Source organism: Neltuma alba, unplaced genomic scaffold, assembly GCF_004799145.2.
Source record: "Neltuma alba isolate B1F8T4 unplaced genomic scaffold, ASM479914v2 tig00012924_pilon, whole genome shotgun sequence".
In the NCBI taxonomy this organism is placed as follows: domain Eukaryota; kingdom Viridiplantae; phylum Streptophyta; class Magnoliopsida; order Fabales; family Fabaceae; genus Neltuma; species Neltuma alba.
In genome coordinates, this window is record NW_021637290.1 from 1 (window position 1) to 20,142 (window position 20,142).

General features: G+C 34.2%; 1 protein-coding gene across 1 annotated transcript; it reads left to right on the plus strand.

The window, feature by feature from the left end:
- Positions 1 to 386: 386 nt before the first annotated feature.
- Positions 387 to 18,379, plus strand: LOC114732690 (tRNA ligase 1; the record flags this gene model as incomplete). Its single annotated transcript, XM_028920031.1, has 25 exons — positions 387 to 437; positions 591 to 672; positions 2,074 to 2,174; positions 2,904 to 2,982; positions 4,548 to 4,671; positions 5,400 to 5,506; positions 6,191 to 6,319; positions 6,670 to 6,734; positions 6,851 to 7,015; positions 7,362 to 7,522; positions 7,666 to 7,697; positions 8,944 to 9,107; positions 9,734 to 9,813; positions 10,378 to 10,443; positions 10,659 to 10,948; positions 12,103 to 12,210; positions 12,464 to 12,561; positions 13,035 to 13,095; positions 14,494 to 14,570; positions 14,668 to 14,739; positions 14,937 to 15,013; positions 15,748 to 15,828; positions 16,641 to 16,743; positions 16,823 to 16,981; positions 17,696 to 18,379. Coding segments are annotated over 25 exons (2,922 nt in total), but the record flags the coding sequence as incomplete, so codon positions are not given.
- Positions 18,380 to 20,142: the final 1,763 nt, after the last annotated feature.

Genomic DNA, 20,142 nt, shown 5'->3' on the forward strand with positions numbered 1-20,142 from the left:
AATAAATCTCCAATTACTGAAATTTTCCCTAGCATCAAAAGCACTCCTCCAACCATAAAAAGAGTCCTTGTAGATGCAGCTACCACAGATAGCTAAGCCTAGATTCTTTGAAGTGAGTGACTGTATGACCCCATGATTATGATCTAGTGTTGCATATGGTTATCGTTCCTTTGAAGCCATCTTATAACCAGAAAGTTTAAACGATCTATAAAAGATTTCATTTCATTTTTTTCCTCCAGATTTTGCTCTTATTTTCCTTTGGTATTTTTTTCCATTACTGCAAATTGCATTACTGTGTACTCTGAGATCATTTTTTTTCCCTTTCAGGCAGGTGACCATGCCATTTTATGGAATTGTTACTGATTTATATTGTTATATCCCTGCAGATCAGGACAAGGATGATTGAGATGGTATCTAAAGGTTTGGCTACATTAGAGGTATTATAGTGCTTAACTTATTTTTCTTCGTCAAATTGGAAGACTGTTTAAGTTTCTTTAACTAAGTTTCAAGAGTAACAATAAAAGTACCTCGTGGATAAACCTCTATTTAAAGAATTTTTCTGTGCTGGTCTTAACTGAGCTGATCTGCAGGTCTCACTTAAACACTCTGGTTCCCTTTTATGTATGCTGGACACAAGGGAGGAGCTTATGCGAAAAACAGTTTTGGAAATATGTATGGATGATGTCTTACCTTTATAGCTTTACATTATTATTTAGTTTTATGTTTCAAATTCGGTTTTTGTTTGCCATGATGGCCATGAGATAACTTAGCATATGAGAATTTTTTTATGACATGAAAATTATTTTTATTCGAAGTAGAATACTCAAGTACCATTCCCATGGCGGCCAGTTTCTATACTTACATTGATTCAGATGCAGAAATCATTTTGCCAATGGAGTTTTGATTGATTAGTATTTATGAGAGTTTATTTTATTTTTTACTGGTGGGGTGATGTTTATCTATGTTTAGGATAAGTATATTTGTTAGGAGCTTTAGTTATGTTAGAACTGTGTTCAATTTACAACTTTGGAGCCCACATTCTTATAAATAGGAATTTTTAGACTATTCTTATCCATCCTTTTCTTATTAATTAAATTCATTCGTAATATTCAGTTGCGTTTAGAAAGTTCACTAAGAGCTTCCTATTGATTATATACTAAATTGCTATCAAAGCTCGAATTCAATCTTCCTATGCTACATTTTGGGATTGCATTTTTTCCTCTAAATCCTTATCTTCACGCCAAACCTTACCTTAGTTTGTTGTGCCATTTTCCATTTGAATAGAGTAGCCGCAAATATCCCTGAGCATCCAATAGATTGTGGAAAAGAGGAATGGAATTTGATTGATAAAAAAAAATGCTAATTTAATTAAAGATGAGAATTTTTACTCTCAAAGTCTACCAGCTCTAGGAGAGTCTCCTACAACACAAGGATTAACCAATGAATTGACCACTTATGCTACACTTAGGGAGTGATTGTTCATAATGCTAAAACCAGGAATTAGGATTTGCCTAATCAAAGCAATAATTCTCACAGGAGTGGGAAAATGTCGGTGATTATGTGTCCTACTTCATAGCTGGTGTGGCTGTGCTCTCTTCCCTACTTTCCCCACTTCTTTGCCCACCCACTCGTGATCTTCCTCATCCTTTCTCTATGTGGCCTCTTTCTAGTAGAAAGAGTTCAGAATGGATTTCTTATCCGTATCCCCTGATCATTGCTATAACTGCTTGTTTTTAAGTTTTTGGCCATCGTTGACTTGCACAAAGAGCTTTGATTTTAGGGTGTCAATCCACTGGTGTGCAAAAAGCCTATTTTTGTACTTGTGACGCTTTCCACTTGCTGCCTTAAGGTTTGTGTGTGACAATCATCCTTGTCACCCAAGATGGATTTCTCAATAGTTTTGTGATTTCTCAAAAGGCTTCTTCTTGCTGTTGTATCCTTATTCATTATTGACTAGAGTTTAGCAAGTTTTCTGAAGGCTTCTTATTTATTCTACGCCATATATATCGCTGCATTCTTCAAATTATTTTGGTTTTTGAGAATATATTTATAATGTTATTTTGTCTGGCACAGATATACTGCTGTGGGTGTATTATGTTCTTGGACGGATGTTTCATGAGGCTTGGGGCACTGAAGCGATGAAAAAGCAAGTTGAATTTAATGAGTTTCTTGAGGTGATACTCTAAAAAGCAAAATGGAGATTAGATATGTTAGCATGCCATAAGATTATTCAATATTCATATAAGCATCTCCAAGGATGAAACTAATGAATAAAAGTTGAAAAGAGACATCTCCACTCTAAATTTCACTTAACTATGCCCTGCGAAAGCTTCATATGACATGACATGACATGTCTGCAAATTCAGGGATTAAGATGTGACTGGGGTCTAAGATCTGCTAACCAAACTGTGGATTTAATTTTACATTTTATCATGGAAACTCTGCTTGCCCGATTGGACAGTACTTTCTGTGATAAAAATTGTTTTAATGTGAAATTTATATTCCTTTGCTTCAACAATTGCTTGTTGATCAGAATTTCCTTTAATTGCTCCTATCTCTTGTATTTTTGTTCTATTTTCTTAGTCACTTGTGAGATCGAGGATCAGATATTTTATAATGATTAGCTGGTGAGATGTTTTGCATTCCTTTTAACACGTAGGCTTATGACGATTTTATGGCCTGCTTTTCTTTTTCTTGGAACTTGACTTAGTTGCAATTTCTTTTTGGTTGATGTTTCTTCTCACTCCTTCTGGCATTTACTTTTGTGCCTATACGTCCCTCATATTCAATGACTTTGCCTAGAATTGTTTGTAAACCTTATCTCTACTTTTTGTTCTAGTCATCACATTTGACTTTTTAGCTGAGTCATGTTTAATGGACCTTATTATTATTTTGTCTTTCAGAGAAACCATATGTGCATATCGATGGAACTAGTAACTGCTGTTCTTGGAGACCATGGACAACGTCCTAATGAAGATTTTGGTAAAATAAATTTTCATTTGATTGACTTAAGGAATTCTTGATATTTTGTTCCATTTGGTGTTCCTTTTACTTAGATTTTAGCTTAATCAGTGAAAAGAATTACTTTTACATTTTGTATAGGATTTTAGTTGAGGTCAGGTCATTGGTTGTGGTTATCACCATTATTGTCAAACTCATGAATATCACCATTATTGTCAAACTCATGAATCAACTCGGTTGATTTTGTGAGTTGGCGATTCTATTGAAGAAAAATTAGCTGAGTTGCTCATCAACTTGCAGCATTGAAGACTTGCATGTGACTGGTTGAACTCATATGAATATTTTTGACTCAGTCACAAAGTCAATGAATGAGTGCAAGTTAAATTCATTAACTTGAATTTGGCTAAATAGTTGCCCCAGAAACTGAAAACAAGGGATTGATTTGCTCTAGCACTACCATCGCCATGAAAGCTTCTTGTTATTAGTAACAACAACAACAAGCCTTATCCCACTAGGTGGGGTCGGCTACATGAATCACACGACGCCATCGTGCTCTGTCAACAACCCAATCCTAATAACAAGCCTTCTTGTTATTAGTAAGCAAATATATACACACACACACACACATATATATGATATGATATGATATTCTAATAGGATTCTAACTTCAACATAATAGCTCAGAGTCCAACACCTTTGATGCTAGCTGCAAATTATAATTTAAACATGTTACAAAATATTATTTAATAATAGGAGGCCAAAAAAGATAAAAGATTATTTTGTATAATATGTTTATTTAAACTATTTCAATATACATTATATTAAAATTTCTATATTAAGTATTATTGATAAAAAAATTACCAACATCTAAAACCAGTATAATTTAAATACATTTTTATTATATCATATTATATTTTGACTCCATAATTGTGCATTTCAAAAGTATTATTTTACATAATGCAGCATAAATTTTAGTCATTGTATATATATGTTTCATTATGTTTTTTGTTATTTGAAATTACTTCTATATAAGTTTTAATAGCTACATATTAACATTTATCAATGAAGATAAACCCTCTTGAGTTTACATTATAAGTTTACCTTTTCTTTATGAGTTCATCTAATTTCGCAAGTTTGACAGTCTTGGTTATGTTAATTTTTTGAGATTCAACACATCAACCCTAGATTTAGATGCTAAATTGTTGGCTTGCAGACGTAGACAGTGAACTATGATTGTAAGTATAATTGCAAATTCCAAGTGTTGGCGTGTTCAAAACTTTTATTGTTTGTATCAGACAGACTAAGAATGCGATAGATCTCCTGGTAGCTGCTGCAGTCATCTGATCTGCAGTGTTTACTTTTGGCGTAATTGAAAGCTTGCATATTTTAGACTTCTCTGTTGTATTTGAAAGAACTGATGAAATTTTTGATGTAGCATTTGAGTTACTTGTGACATGTAATATTCTACTCCTTTTAGTAAGTAAGGCATGCTTCCAGAAACTGTGGTTTTCAAAATTTATCTCATGCTCAGTATTTTACAGAATCCTCTGTATATAATGATTCATTATATTTCTTGATGTGAGCAGTGGTAGTCACAGCGGTCACTGAACTGGGCAAAGGAAAGCCTAAGTTTTATTCGACTCCTGAGATAATTGCTTTCTGCAGAAAATGGCGCCTACCTACAAATCATGTGTGGTTGTTTTCTACAAGGTGAAAATTTAGGAGCTGCATTGCTTTATGTTGTAAGCTAGACCCGTTTTTCTGTGCATTGTATGGAATTTAAGGAATGACTTGCACTATTCATGCTTATAAATAGTGTCGCTTGCCACAGGCATGCTTTTTTGGGCATCACACAGCTTAAAATGTAACAACTTATTCTCATATGCCTCACAAATGCTGGCATACTCAAATGATTAGAGCAGCATTTGGTGTTCTATTTCATTTCTACTTATACCCGGTTTATATAACATTTGACTCCCTGTCTTTCATCATTAATATAATTGGTTTTTGTTTCTTAATTATTATGTGATTAAACTTGTCACATTTTTGGCATCATTTTTTTCTTTAAAATTTAGTAAGTTTTATGGGTCTTGGGATTAGTCAGATTTTATATTGTGGTCTAACCTTTTGGCCACAAGCATTGTTTTGGACAATCAATGGGTTGTTTGGGTCATTGTTACATTATCGTTTCTGTTTGCTGGTGCAGAGCCTATAGTCTTGCATTCTTTGGACAAATATTTGTTTACATAGTCATTATAACACAATTTCTCGTTTTCCATATGATACTTGCCGTCAAGATACTTATTCTTATATTATAAAAAAAGTTTGAGTCTTTCCCTCCATTATTTAAAGCAGTACATTTTGATGTGGATTTTCTTGTCAGATTCAAGTCCGCCAGAGCATAAGGAATTTTTTATTTTGCTTTTCTCTAAATGTAGGAAGTCAGTTTCATCCTTCTTTGCTGCCTTTGATGCCTTATGTGAAGAGGGTACTGCTACACCTGTCTGTAAGGCTCTTGACGAAATTGCTGATACATCCATACCAGGTATGGTTTTTAAACTTAACATGCTTGATGAATTTGACCTTTGTGTCTCATGGTTTCATAAATCATACGTTTGAAAGGCTATTTGAGGACTCTTTTCCCCTATAAATCATTTTCACAAGTTCTCGCTTTAGCCATGGTGACTGAGAGTGTAAAGCAATTAAGTTGGCATTGCGGTGAAGAATATGAGAAATCTCTGTAATGGACTATGGTGCTTGGATGTTTGTAAAATGACACTCCAAGACTGCTGGGCCATAACATAAATCACGTTGAGTACCTCTGTAATTGTCATGTGTGCTATGAACACCGTACTGCAGCGTTAGTACTCTCATTCTTTCCCTTTCTCACCACCAATATATCCTTGAAGTCATTGTCCACTAGTTTGTAATACCAATATATCCCTGAAGTCATTGTCCACTAGTTTGTAATTTCTTCATTTTCAATACCCTACATAGAGGGACAAGGTTTCTTCTTGTTGTAGTTTGCTTATTTTCATGTTTCGAGTATCATGGAGGGTAATGACTTGGTTTACAATTTTATTTTCATATTTTTCTGTTTATATTTCATCAGAAATTCTTTTTTTGGTCTTCGAATTTCATGTTGGGAAGTCTCAACTGACGGACTGGTTCCCTTCTCATGAGCCATTAATCAAATGCGCTGCTTTTATACTTGTTTAAATAAACGCAGGTTCAAAGGATCATGTAAAAGCCCAAGGTGAAATCTTGGAGGGTCTTGTGGCCCGTATTGTTGCTCGGGAGAGCTCAAGCCATATGGAACAAGTTTTAAAAGAATTCCCTCCTCCTCCTGCTGATGGAGGCATGTTTCTTACTCTTCTTATGCAATGTGTGCCTGTTATTGCGTCATCTACTTTTCTGGATCCTTGTTCTCTGTTGTTCGTCAATATTAATTTTATGTGAATGTTATCTGACCTTTTAACAAGGTATCTTGATAAGTCAAAGGTGGGCATCACGTAACCAATGTTTAGTCAATATATGTCTGTAAAATATTTTTTTTTCTCTGAAAAGAAAAATTGTGATGTGATGATGAATAAGGTGCTTCTCAGTGCTCAAGTGCACATTGTTGACTAGGGTTTTACAAGTGGTAGTCAAAATAAAAATTGCAATTCGGATTTTGGACTTTGTAATGAATATTTCTTTTTCCTTTAGTTGGCCTTGATTTTGGACCGAATCTCAGAGAAATTTGTGCTGCAAATAGGTCCGATGAAAAGCAGGTATATCATAAACTACATTATCTCCGTTATTTAGTGGAGGCCATTCTTCTGCATTGATTTAGAAAATTTTTGAGATAATTTGGTGATTTGAATTTGCATTTGGATTGCCTTTGCAGCAAATAAAAGCCCTTCTCGAGAGTGTTGGCAGTTCCTTTTGCTCAGACCACTCAGACTGGTTTGGGCCTGATGGTGCTGATGGTCACTCAAGAAACGCTGATAGATCTGTTCTTTCAAAGTTTTTACAGGCCAATCCTGCGGACTATTCCACTAGGAAATTGCAGGTCAATCTAGACTCATGACAATTTTTTATTTATTTTAAATTGACCATTATAATATCCGTGCACTTTTTCATTTTTCATATGGTAGTCATTATCTCATGTTTTTCAATAAAATGGTCAAATCATTTAGTTAATGACATGTTTTCTGTCTTATAATTTCTTATAAAAAAAGTTGACATGCAGTCTCTTTCTCGCTTAATTAGTGATCAATTATTGTTATCTTCCTATATATCTAGTTTGGAAAGATCTCCAATGCTCGAGAAGTATTGCCATTTTGTTTTGCAAATGTGTTGCCTCCTTTTCTTGGGTTTCATTACATAGTGATAGCTTCGATTTAAATCATTTTCAGGAAATTGTTCGGTTGATGAGAGAAAAACGCTACCCTGCTGCATTCAAATGTTACCATAACTTCCATGAAGTAGATGCTATGGCACGTGATAACCTTTTCTACAGAATGGTTATTCATGTACACAGTGATTCTGCTTTTCGACGATACCAAAAGGAGATGAGGTCTTGTTTTAATCTGATTATCTCCTTGATACTCTGGCTCAGTTTTATAGACAAGAAAAGAAATACCTTCAAGACCTTTTTCATTTTTGTTTTCATGCTTTTGTTTTGTAAATCTTGAGTTATAAAAAATTTCACAATTTCAGGCATAAACCCGGATTATGGCCACTATATCGAGGTGAGTATTATGCGTTTTTAACATCTACATCTGTATTTACAATTGACACATCAGATTGCAGGCCTTTTTTCCCCAGTCATTTGTTTAGAGCTTGAAGTTTTATCGAACAAATGTGAACATTTGTATCCTAAAGTGTGTAGATGACATAGGCCATCGTATTTGCAATAAAAAATTCTGAATTTTTCAGTATATTGTGACAGATGCTGATCAATAAAATATTAAAAGCAAGTGATATGGTCATTTTTGGGATGAATTGATGCTTTTGACTAAACTGAGCTTGGCTAAGTAGGGTTCTAATTGTGGGAAGTTACTTTGAGGTTAATGCCATGTACTGTTATGTGAATGCATAGAGATACATGTCAAAGACTACTATGGCTCAAAAGGTTAAATGTCAAGTGAATTATAGTTTTTTTATAACTTACAATCTCTAAAATGCTGCCTCAAGAAAGCCTTTTGGGTTTTAGGTCTCGACAAAACACAGTCCTATTACACCTCTTGCTGAAAATTAATCTTAATTGAGAAAATGAGGGATGACGAGGATTGAATCCTTAATAATTTAGTCATAAAGATTTTGATACAATGTCAAATACCACTTTTACCTAAAGGCTGAAACCATTAAGTGAATGCCTAGGAATAATTTTATTATAATCCATAATAAAAATTTCCTTTCTAAGCTTACACTGAATTAAAGAGTTGAGAAGATGGCTAATTGATCCTCGGATATTTCTTGCAAATTTCAGCATGTTACAAATTTTGGACTTTTGAGTGAAAGCACATTTTCAGACTTAGGTATGAGACAGTCCTCTATGATAAACTACTATCAAAATTTACCTCGATCCTTGGGACTCTTATGCCTAATTTATTGACAGATTGATGGTGTACCATTCCCATATAAATTGGGGGTTTATTTTTCCTTTGAACTAATTTTATTGAATCAGCGCAATACTTTCTTAAAAGATGAGAGAGATTCAAGTTCTCAAGTTACCAAGCGATAAAGCCCATCCTAGCAATAGAAAATAAGCAGCTAAAACATGGGAGATAAACGCCAGCTAATCCTATCCGAACAAAATAAATAATAAAACTGGAGAAGATCAAACTACATAAAAGAAACAACAACAATGAGTGGAAATATCATATGCTTGGACATTTTCTATTGTTTTTTTTCCCCCCAAACAATTTTGAATTTTGCAAAGCTAATATATGCTGTTTGTGGTTAAATGTTGTGATACTTCACAATTTTTTTCAGGTTTTTTTGTTGATATCAATTTATTCAAGGCAAACAAGGAGAGATCTGGTGAAATCTCCAAGAGCAATGACAATGTGGTTGAAAATGGCACCAGCACCTCTGGAAATGACTTTGCAGATGAAGATGCAAACTTGATGGTCAAATTGAAATTTCTTACATATAAGGTACATGTCCTTGCATACAATCTTCTGAGGCAAAGACAAAGTTGGTCAATTTATGAAAAATGGTTTGGAACTGTTGACTTAAAAACTTTCAGTATATCTGAATGAATTTGTCTAAATCCTATTTATTTTGTCTGAAACTTTGTTCCGTATTATTTTTTTCCTTCTTCAAAAAGTGGGGAGGGAGAAGCAACCCCCCCCCCCCCTAAAAAAAAAAAAAAAACTGACTAGGAGAAAACCAACTGTGATTGATCTCTTTTAAACTAGTTTCAGTTTGAACACTTTTAAATAAGATTTTGAAACCGCCTACCCTGTGCCTAGTTAAAATCAGTGTCTCTGGAAGAGTCAATGTAAGCAACTTCCTTTTTACAAATTATTACGTGCCCTGACTTTAATAATCTTTTTGATTTCTTGCCTCCTTTTATATCCTCTTATGATTGCGTTAGACTTGCTTTCTAGAAATATATATCTGGGAGTTCTTTAAGTTTTTTCATTAAAAGAAGAGTTCTTGAAGTTTTGCTTATTAGAAGTGGCTATGCAGCTTATAATTGTCTTATGTTTGATACCATCTGCTTATGTTCTTATCACCGTATTTTTTTCCTTTTTTTTTTTTTTAATTATTGTTCCAGTTGCGAACCTTTTTGATTCGAAATGGTCTGTCTATTCTATTTAAAGAAGGTCCAGGTGCTTACAAGGCTTATTACCTTAGGTATGTAGATTTAAATTGTGAATGATCTTCCTTGACGTTAAGGTATATATTGTTTGTTCTGCTCAATTTTCCTTGATAAATGGAACAACGAATAATTCCCTGATTACACTATGTATTTTTGAAATAGCCTCGTATTGGTGTTGGATCAAGACAGATGCCCGTTCTAAGATAGGCAATAAGGCTCATTAACCTTAAGTCTGCTTCCTAATGGATAAAGTGTATATATCGTTCATTTTGCTTTATAACGGTGTGAGCAATACTAAGCAGGATTTTTATAGAAAGACAGAGATTTCTTTAATTTTGAACTTAATTTATAGTTCCTTATACATTAGAAAATATGTTCAATTCTTAAGCATGTTAATCATATGCGTATGTAGTTCGATTACCTCCAGAGCATGATGCTGTATGTAGCTCCTTAAATGATGTTGAAACGGGGAAGGTGGGAATTCTGACATCTTACCTACTTTGATGGCAATTTTACTGTTATAGAAGAGGAAGCGATGTGCTGTTTGCATGCTAGCATCACCAAAGCTTATATCCTAAACAACTTTTTTAATGTTACAGGCAAATGAAAATTTGGGGCACTTCTCCTGGAAAGCAGAGAGAACTCAGCAAGATGCTTGACGAATGGTAATGCCTTAATCATTCTTCTGCTTGAATCAACATTGAAAGAGGGAAAAGGGGAAAAAAGAATCCTGTATGAGCTATAACTATATTTTTGGCTTCCGCTTAGACTCCTCACTTTAAAGCTATATTTTATTAATGAAAGGAAAATTGCAAAACAATTTCCCTAGCTATAGCAGGGCATGGGGCAGCAGATGAAAAATTCTTCTCTCTGTTTACAGGGCTGTGTATATAAGAAGGAAATATGGAAATAAACAGCTCTCATCATCAATATATCTGAGCGAAGCTGAACCTTTCCTTGAGCAGTTTGCAAAACGCAGTCCACAAAACCAAGCTTTAGTGGGTTCTGCTGGTAATTTAGTGAGAAGCGAAGATTTTATGGCCATTGTTGATGAAGGGCGCGATGAAGAAGGTGATCTTGAGGTAGAGCGGGAAATACCATCACCAAAGTCTAGTACATTGGCTATGAACACTGTTGCAAAACAGGACGGGTTGATTGTATTTTTTCCTGGTAAGCAGTTTACCAACTTGCTTCAGCCATATTTAACGAGCTTATTGGAATTCCCAACAGATAGATTTTTATTGCTTAGCCTCCTCACTCTATGATTTTCAAGATTAACATGTCATTTATAGTGGCTGGAACTTGAGAAGTATAAGAAGGATTTCAATCGATAACATGTCAAATAGATCTTCACTAATAATATTGCGGATGAACTGACAGAAGACTGAATGGGAAGAATTTTTTTTTTTTTTTAGTTGGAGAGCATAGTGCTAGGGATAGAAGATGGAATGGCTTATCTGTGTGGAATCACAGGCTGGTGCAGGCATCAGACATATGGATAGAGAGTCATACGGCCTGGCTATATAACTAAACATAGACTCATGGCCTGGCCATGTACTCTGGTGAATATAGACTCTTGGCCTGGCCATGTACTCCTCTGGTGAAAAGCAGTTGGTTGTGTTTGAAACTTCTAGTTTTGTATTTTTTAGCTTCTTCATCTTTCCTGTTTGTTTCCTATTATTTAGGCCAGGAGGTTAGTGAAGTTTGAATTAAATTTTTTTCATTTTATTGAGATAGGATAAGCTAGCCTACGGTTGAGCAACCTATATATTGGTATATTCCATTCTTCATTAAACAAGAAAATGAAAAAAAGCCCCCTTTGCAGTAGCTCCGTGTTTCTTCATTTTTAATGGATTGATGAATAAATGGATGGATGGATAGCGCTAAGTTAACCAATTTTCTGCGTCTAATGATGCCTGCCCTCCCCTCAAGAACAAGAATTTGGTGTTAACTCTTCGTTCCTAGATTTTCTGGTGCTTGTGTTTGACTGATCAAATTAAATAAAGGCGCCTACAGCAAGTAAACTAATTCTATGAGCTAACATTTTTTAAGCAAGGCTCAGTAAATTAACTTGCTGAAGTTAAGGAAACTGAAATCCCAGAAGACCTATTTGCTTCATACTTTTTAAATAAGCCCTATGTTTGTGGTTTAGATCAACCCTTTGGACGAAGTTCTTATGAATGTAACTTAGACTCAACAGATCCTGGTGTTGATGTAGCTTTTTGTCCGTGATGAGCACACTATTTTCCATGTTTTTGCATATGATTCTCACCCTTGTGGATACCCATTCGCTTCTAAACTCTTTTGTTTGTTTTCCCTTTCAGGAATTCCTGGATGTGCTAAGTCTGCTCTTTGCAAAGAGTTGCTAAATTCCCCAGATGTATTTGGGGATAACCGACTAGTTCATAGTCTTATGGGTGATCTGGTTAAAGGTAAGTTTTATTAAGAAGGCATATTAGAAATGATAGTTCTTGTTTATCATATAACTGTCATTTTCCCTATCTACAAAAGTTGTAAAGAGAGATGATGATGAACATTAGTATGTGTTGATCCTGCCTAGAGACCAGTTATACTTTCTATTGAGATTCAGTTTTATTATACCTATAATGCCTCAATAATTAGGTATCTTTATCCAATTCACTTCCTACTCAATAACTAATATGTGCTTGTGTGGCATATCATCAGCTAAGTATTGGCCGAAGGTGGCTGACGAGTGCAGGAAGAAGCCTTATTCTATAATGCTTGCTGACAAGAATGCACCCAATGAAGAAGTTTGGAGACAAGTTAATGCTCTATCTATTATCCATATATGGTTTATTTGATTTAGTTCTTTGGGTTGTGGGAGGAGATGTAATTTGATAACTTTCATGACAGTATGATGCAAGTTAAAGAGGGGTCTTTTCTTTGTTTTTACCCATCTTTTGATAATAGTACTGGAATATTTACTTCATTTTTCTCAGTGGAACCTTACAGGGGAGGTTATCAATTCCATGTTATCAACAGAATGATAAATAGAATTATGGTTGATATATAGACTGATACCATATGCAATTATGTTTTTGTTGTTGGAAATTCGTTTGTTTCAGTTGGGGGGCATGCTTTACAATCAATTGAAGGATTTATTTGCTGATTTATTTTTAGTTATTCACTCTTAGTGCTAGGACTTGTTTTCTAAATTTTCCCCTCATCAACCATAATTTTATCTGCTTGTCAATATTGTTTTACATTGACTAAATCTTACTTGTCAAATATGCAGTTAGAAGACATTTGTAACAAAACGAGAGCCTCGGCTGTTCCAGTTGTGCCTGAATCTGAAGGTTATATTGGCTGCAAATCCCGGACTTGTTTGTAATGACTGTGTCTGCTATTAATGCTTCATAATGTAGTTTTAGTAATCATATCTCCAAGTGAAATCTGTTTGAAAGCATTTGGCTGTCTTCTTATTGCGGATTCTTTAGTAACTTGAGTGAACTGAGTATATATCTTGATTAAAAATCTGAATTAACGAAAAATGCAATGTTGGAGTCTGTCGGGCTTGACTTGAGGATGCTTGTCTTCTCATTATCCTTGTTTACCACGTGACATATTCTTTGTGATTTAAAACGGATCCTTTCCTTTTTTGGGTTCCCCTTGTCATGCAATGTGGTTTATCATTATGTATAATTTTGCCTTTTATCTCTCCTGTCTGTTTCCTTTCTTGGAAAGTACTTCTGCCTTCTCTTTGTTAGCCACACTCATTATACATATACCCACACTTCAAGATGGAAATATATGAATCAGAGCACAGTACAAGTCCGCCTTTTTAGGTTTACCCGTCTAGTTCTGGTAAAAGAAAATGCATTTGATTTGGCCTGGTCATGATTTAAAGTGTCATGCCATGTGATATTGGTAAATTATCATCCCTTCCTGAGAGATGATCAAATTATATGATCCTTCATAGTATTTTGAAACCGAAAAAACTTAGTTCAAGTTACTTGTATCCATTATGTCAAGTTCTTCAATCACATATAGTCATGTATTCTTTTTTGTTTGATGTAGATTTATAATCAAATGCTAATATTTCAAAAATAGGATACATGGCCGTGTGTGATTGGGGAACTTGACATAATAGATATAAGGAACTTGATGCAAGTATTATCCATTTGAAAATATATACTTACCTCCCTGAGACCACAAGATAACCAAAATATCCTCAAGAATATTATTGATTTTGTTTATCATTTAAAAATGTATTTTCTTAAACTTCTATTTCAATATTTATTCATCTTAGAAAGCAAGAATTTATATTTAATGCGAATGTTATTCTTGAAATCAAAATATTATATTTTAGATTTAATATTGAAACGAGTTTTTTTTGTTTCTAAGATATTTTCCAATCAAATTGCTTTTACATTTTTCTGAATTTTAAATTCACCATTTTATACTGGTAAAAAATAATTAAATACTTGTTGTATTATATAATAGTTACAATGGTATTTTGGTCAAAATAAATGTAATTACAGCTTATTTGTAAGGAAGATTAGTATAATGCACCTCAGCAGAAGGGTGTGTATATTTTCAAGATAGATGAAACGACTGTAATTTTGATATCTCTCAAGTGCTGGGGAGAAATTTACTCCAAGATATTTCATGAAGCTCATGATGATAGTTAAGATTGGCTTCTAGTTTAATTTCATGTTATTTAAGTATGCTTCTCTTTATGTTGTTTTCTTCAGGAACTGACTCAAATCCATATTCCCTTGATGCATTGGCTGTTTTCATGTTTCGAGTGCTTCAACGAGTCAACCATCCGGTATGCTTTGTTGCCTCACTGGATATACATTTTATTCATAACTCTCCAGAATTACAATTACCTTATAAATCTTTGTGTTTTCTTCAAATTATTTTAGGGTAGTCTTGACAAAGCATCTCCAAATGCTGGTTACGTGCTGCTAATGTTTTATCATCTTTATGAAGGCAAGGTAGAGCGTTTCTGTTTTGCATTCAATTTTGAGCTATTTTTTGTTTACTAGAAGAAACCCTCTGCAATTGCAGAGGATAGTTAAGAAACTTAAATCAGCTGCACACAGCCTTAAAAAATTTAATAACTAGTATTTTTCATTGTAGAAAAATAGTAGAAGAAAATTATATTTTTAATTCATGTATTGATGCTTTTCAGAGTCGTCGAGAATTTGAGGGCGAATTAATTGAGCGTTTTGGCTCACTTGTCAAGATGCCTTTGTTAAAGTCAGATAGGTACTTCCTTCCTATAATTATTATTAATACTCTTTGTAGTCTGTTCATCATGATTCATGTACTCTTTGAAGTTTAACAGCCACAAATTGTTTGTTCAACATATGTTTGTCTTCCGTTCATCCCTTGTACATTATAATTATTTCTTCCAACCTGGAAATTTTGATATATTTAGAGATAAGAAATAGGTTTAGGCAAGGACAGAAAATGCCAGTCCTTAGTTCTAAAGGGTGTGTAAGCTTTAGGGTGACTTTGTCAAAATCCAATAGTGTCACATTGGGTAATATGGAATGCCTGAGTTGGGTTATAAGTTTGGAGGCTATACCTTCCTAACATTCTAGTTTTGAGGGAGACGATCTCCTATAGGCTTTTAACAACGCTATCACAGCTGGAGCTCTTTCCTTCACACATCGTAAATGGAAAGGTTGCTGTTAGTTTTGAGGGAGGTATATTGATCACTGGTATCAGTAGCATTGTAAAATTTGTCAGGAATGCTTACTGCATGAACTATAATTTTCAAGTTTGTTATATTGCAATGACTATCTATGTCTGTCGTTACAGTTTCTTATAGCTGCTGTAGGCTTTTCATATTAAAGTCTTTCTTTGTGATTACATCTTTATTTTTATGAAGATACCCAGATCAAACTTTCATTGTAAATGAAGAACTCTGAAACAATCTGAAATAGATTATTCCATACATAATTAGAATTCATTTGTTTTCCCCCCCAAATATGCAGGAATCCCCTTCCTCAGCAAGTACAGTCCATTTTGGAGGAGGGCATAAATCTATATAAGCTTCACACCAAGAGACATGGCAGGTCAATGTTATGGTTTTTCACTTGCATAATGTGGAAATAATGACATCTCCATTTTTCCCGCTGTTCAATGGAGAATTGTGAATGCTTTTAATATTTTTCTTTAGTTAACATATGTTAGGATGTGACAACATTAGAATAAATGCATATACTGAGATACCTCTGTATTTATTCTAGACCAGTAACAAATAGTTACTTTGTACAAATGTAATTGTTTCATCTGTAAAAGCACTAAAAAATTCTTGACTTGCCTATAGTATGAAGAGAGCAGAATGTCGGAGGAAGGCATTTCTTTGCCTCATTCTGCTTTCATCATATTATGAGGATGTTGCTGCCTATCAGCATGTATTTTTCGCGACTGTAATCTGAGCTGCAGCAAGAACTACTTTTCTGCCCGTATTTTAAAATGTAAACCTTAGCCTCACATTTATACATCTATCGCGATTTGAAATTAAGTTGGTTTTTGAAGTCCGCAGATATTTCAGGTTTGAGATATTTCGGTTTTTTTTTTTTTTGGGGGGGGGGGGTGTGTGGTGTGGGGGAGTCTTGAGATGTTCTTCGTAGAGTGTTCAGTTTTTTTAAGCGTTAATACATGGCTGTTTTCCCCCATGATTCCTCAAGGTTGGCTACAGTGCACTGAACTTTTTTCTCCCATCATATAATTGAAGCATGTGTAGCATCATGCAATATCATTTATTTTAATTATTGGCTATTGATGGATGGCTACGGATTAAGCTACTTTAGACCCTGCCTTTGGGATTTTTAGTTCAATGTTTGAGATTACAGAAATCTTAAATTGATCACTATTGTAACAGATTAGAGTCTACCAAGGGATCCTATGCCAAGGAATGGACCATGTGGGAGAGAAAATTACGTGAGATTCTTTTTGGAAATGATGAGTATCTTAATTCAATTCAGGTTGGTAAATCTTCTTCTTCTAAAGTCGTAAAAAAGAATCGTATTCTAAAATGCTATTGTTTTCCCTGAACATCTGCAGGTTCCATTTGAGGTTGCTGTCAAAGAAGTCTCAGAACAATTAAGGAACATTGCCAAGGGTGATTATACGCCACCGGACACTGAGAAGAGGAAATTTGGATCCATTGTTTTCGCTGCGCTCAGTCTGCCCGTTACAGAAATTCAAGGAGTCCTCAAGAATGTAAGTGAAGTTTCTTCTCTTTTAGTTGCCATTGATTCTTTTTCCTGATGTGTTGATTGAAAACTTTGCTTTTGTCAGCGTTCTTTATTTTCTATTTTTATTTACTATCCTTTAATTATGTATCAAAGGGCATTTAGAAGTGAAAAATGTATGCTCATGTCAACTTTATTATTTAAAAGTTAGCCCGCATGTTTTGCCGTTAAGGTGGTAGCTATGTCGGTGCTTCTTGATTGGACCCCCCTCCTCCTCTCTCCTTACTGGGACCTGAATTGGATCATGTGTTGAGTTCCGTTTTCTGAGAAAGAAATGAGTCACTGTGGCAGATTTCTTTATATATATATATATATATTTAAATTCAGACGAGCAGTCTAAATAGAAGTTTCACTGTAGAAACACTACCAATGTATACAAGATGCAACAACAAAAAATTTCAAGCCCACTTGCCCATTTGTCCCCTACCCCCTTCTTGTTTTTCTTGTCTGCACCTACTTTCAGTGCAATACAGTTTTTTTCCTCGTGTTTCTATGCCACAACATGCACCCACCATTCACGGTATTCACTCCCTACTGATATCGAACTTAAAGAACAGACGTAAGTCATAACAATATAGAAATCAGGACCCTTGTCTGATCTATAGTATCTATTTTAGGATGCCTCAGCTGCATACATCACTGCACTTCCACCTGACGCTCATCGTTAATGATACATATGCAGATAGCTTCGAGTGATCCTTCAGTGGAAGCTTTTCTTAAAGGCAAGCATTTAGAGAATCTGCAGAGAGCCCACGTGACTCTTGCCCACAAGAGAAGTCATGGCGTGAAGGCTGTTGCGGATTATGGCGCGTTCTTGCATGAAAAGGTGCCGGTGGAATTGAAAGCTTTGCTCTTCTCAGACGAAATGGCTGCATTTGAAGCTTGTCCTGGCTCACTGGAAGGTGAAAAGATAGTTTCCAAAAATGCATGGCCTCATATCACTCTGTGGACTGCTGAAGGGGTTTCAGCCAAAGAAGCCAACGCGTTACCGGAGTTGTTTAAGCAGGGCAAAGCATGTCGCGTTGACTTGAATCCTCCCGTCGCCGTAACTAGCACAGTTGAGTTTTTCTAAGCCTCTTTTTGCTATTCATTCCTTTCTTGAAAAATAAGAAAGAATAGAATAAAAATACATGCTCATGCATAGCAAAACCAAATGAGTAGACTTGCACTGGGTTTTATAGAGAATGGTGAGAGTTGATGGGGAAAAATTTTGTAGGAGCCAGCATTTTCTCCTGTGTATGCGGCACACATACATGTGATGTCTTGTTGCCCCCGGAGTTATCTGTTCGAAAACATTTTATTCTGATACAGCAAGATGTAAAATAATATCATCTAATTATTTCACTTTCGTCTTTAGATGAATTCATACCTGCTTCCTCGATCCAGGGCCTACGCTGTGTTTGGAACATAACTTTTCTTTTCATGACAGCTTAGTTAGAATTCTCATAGTTGATCTTATAAAAGTATTCACAGATCGTCTATCAACAAATATATCGGTAGTAGGATTTGAATTCATAATTTTGAGTTATGAACAAACTCTTTACTGACTAGATTAACTCTCTTTAGTTAGTGTAAAAAAAGATATATTATTTATAATATTTGATAGCTACGAATAATGTACTTTCATTTCTCACACTTCTTGCAGCCTAGATTACCCAAAAGTTTGGCAAGAAAGCAAAATTGTTTGAAAATTAATAACGTCTACTCTTCTGGTTTTATTTATAAGACAGAGAGAAAAGATATATTTTTGTCTTATTTATATAATATGAGAGAAATATTTTGTATGGATGTATAATTTTACTTTTTATTTATTATTGTATTAATTTTGTTTATATGAAGTATAATATATATTAAATAAAGATAAAATTGGAAAATAGTTGAATTTTAAATAGGAGTTAATAAAGTTTAAAGATTTTTTTAATTTGTGTAAAACATGTGGAAAGTGATTTATAAATAGAACTAAAAAAGTATATATATTTATAAAATCTTATACAAGGCTATAAGTCATATGATTTACGCTTCATAAGCCATAGGCCTTACTCTTTACCTCAGCCATGAATAATATCGCCTTTATATACGTTGCGGTTTTCGCCCTCGTCGTGACTTTATGGCCTTGAATTTAAAATTTTTTTAATTCATATACTACTTCCACTTATTAATATAAAAGTTAGTTTAACTTTTAATTTAAATATAAATATAAAGTCTCAATTTATTTTGTCTTTTATATTCATTTATTACCTCTGTAATAATTATATATGTTAAATATTTCATTAAAGAGTAGTTTTAGCTACTCAATAATAAGAGTATTTTAGAAAAAATAACACTTATTTATTATAAATAACTGACTTAACTAATTTTTTAATTATAAATAACTAATTTAACTAATTTTTTAATCTCTTTTAATCAGTCAATTAGATTTTATATTAAGAATTGTGATAGTATTTTTCAGTTAAAAATATTTAATATCAAGATAACGGTAGAATAATTTCCCAGCAAAATTTTCTGAAAATACGAACCTGAACAGTTGCAAATGAGAATCTCAATTGCAAGCTAAGAATTATATTTCAACTATAAACATCTAATTTGTTATTAAGACCCTAAATCTAAAACAATATGAATTTTTATTCTCAATTTTCTTACAAAATATTTTGTAGGATAACGGTAACTAAATTGACATTCTGATCTGATACCTAATTGTCATTCTCTCTAAATTAAAATTACTAAAGAAATTAAAACAATAAAAATAAAATGTATTGTTTCTTTATGTAGTTAAAATTTATCAAAAATTTATCACATTATCTAATCAATGGACGAGATATGGTTTTATTAAACAAGGGAAAATGACAGATAAAGAAGCTCCAAAATGTGAAATGCCAATTTGGGAAGCTAAGGAAATGTAATTACCCATAGGGAAATCCTTCCCAAATTGGGATTTTAAAATTCAGCAAAATGACAAAAATGTCCTTTATCCTTTTTTTTTTTTAAAAAAAAAACCCAGCCCCTCACCGGTGGCCGGCGACCACCGCCGGCGACTGGCCTCCGGCGGCCGCCGACCGCCTCCAGCCACTAGTGTGGTGGCTGCCGGTGAAGGATTTTTATGACAAGATTTTTTTTTTTTTGGAATAAGAT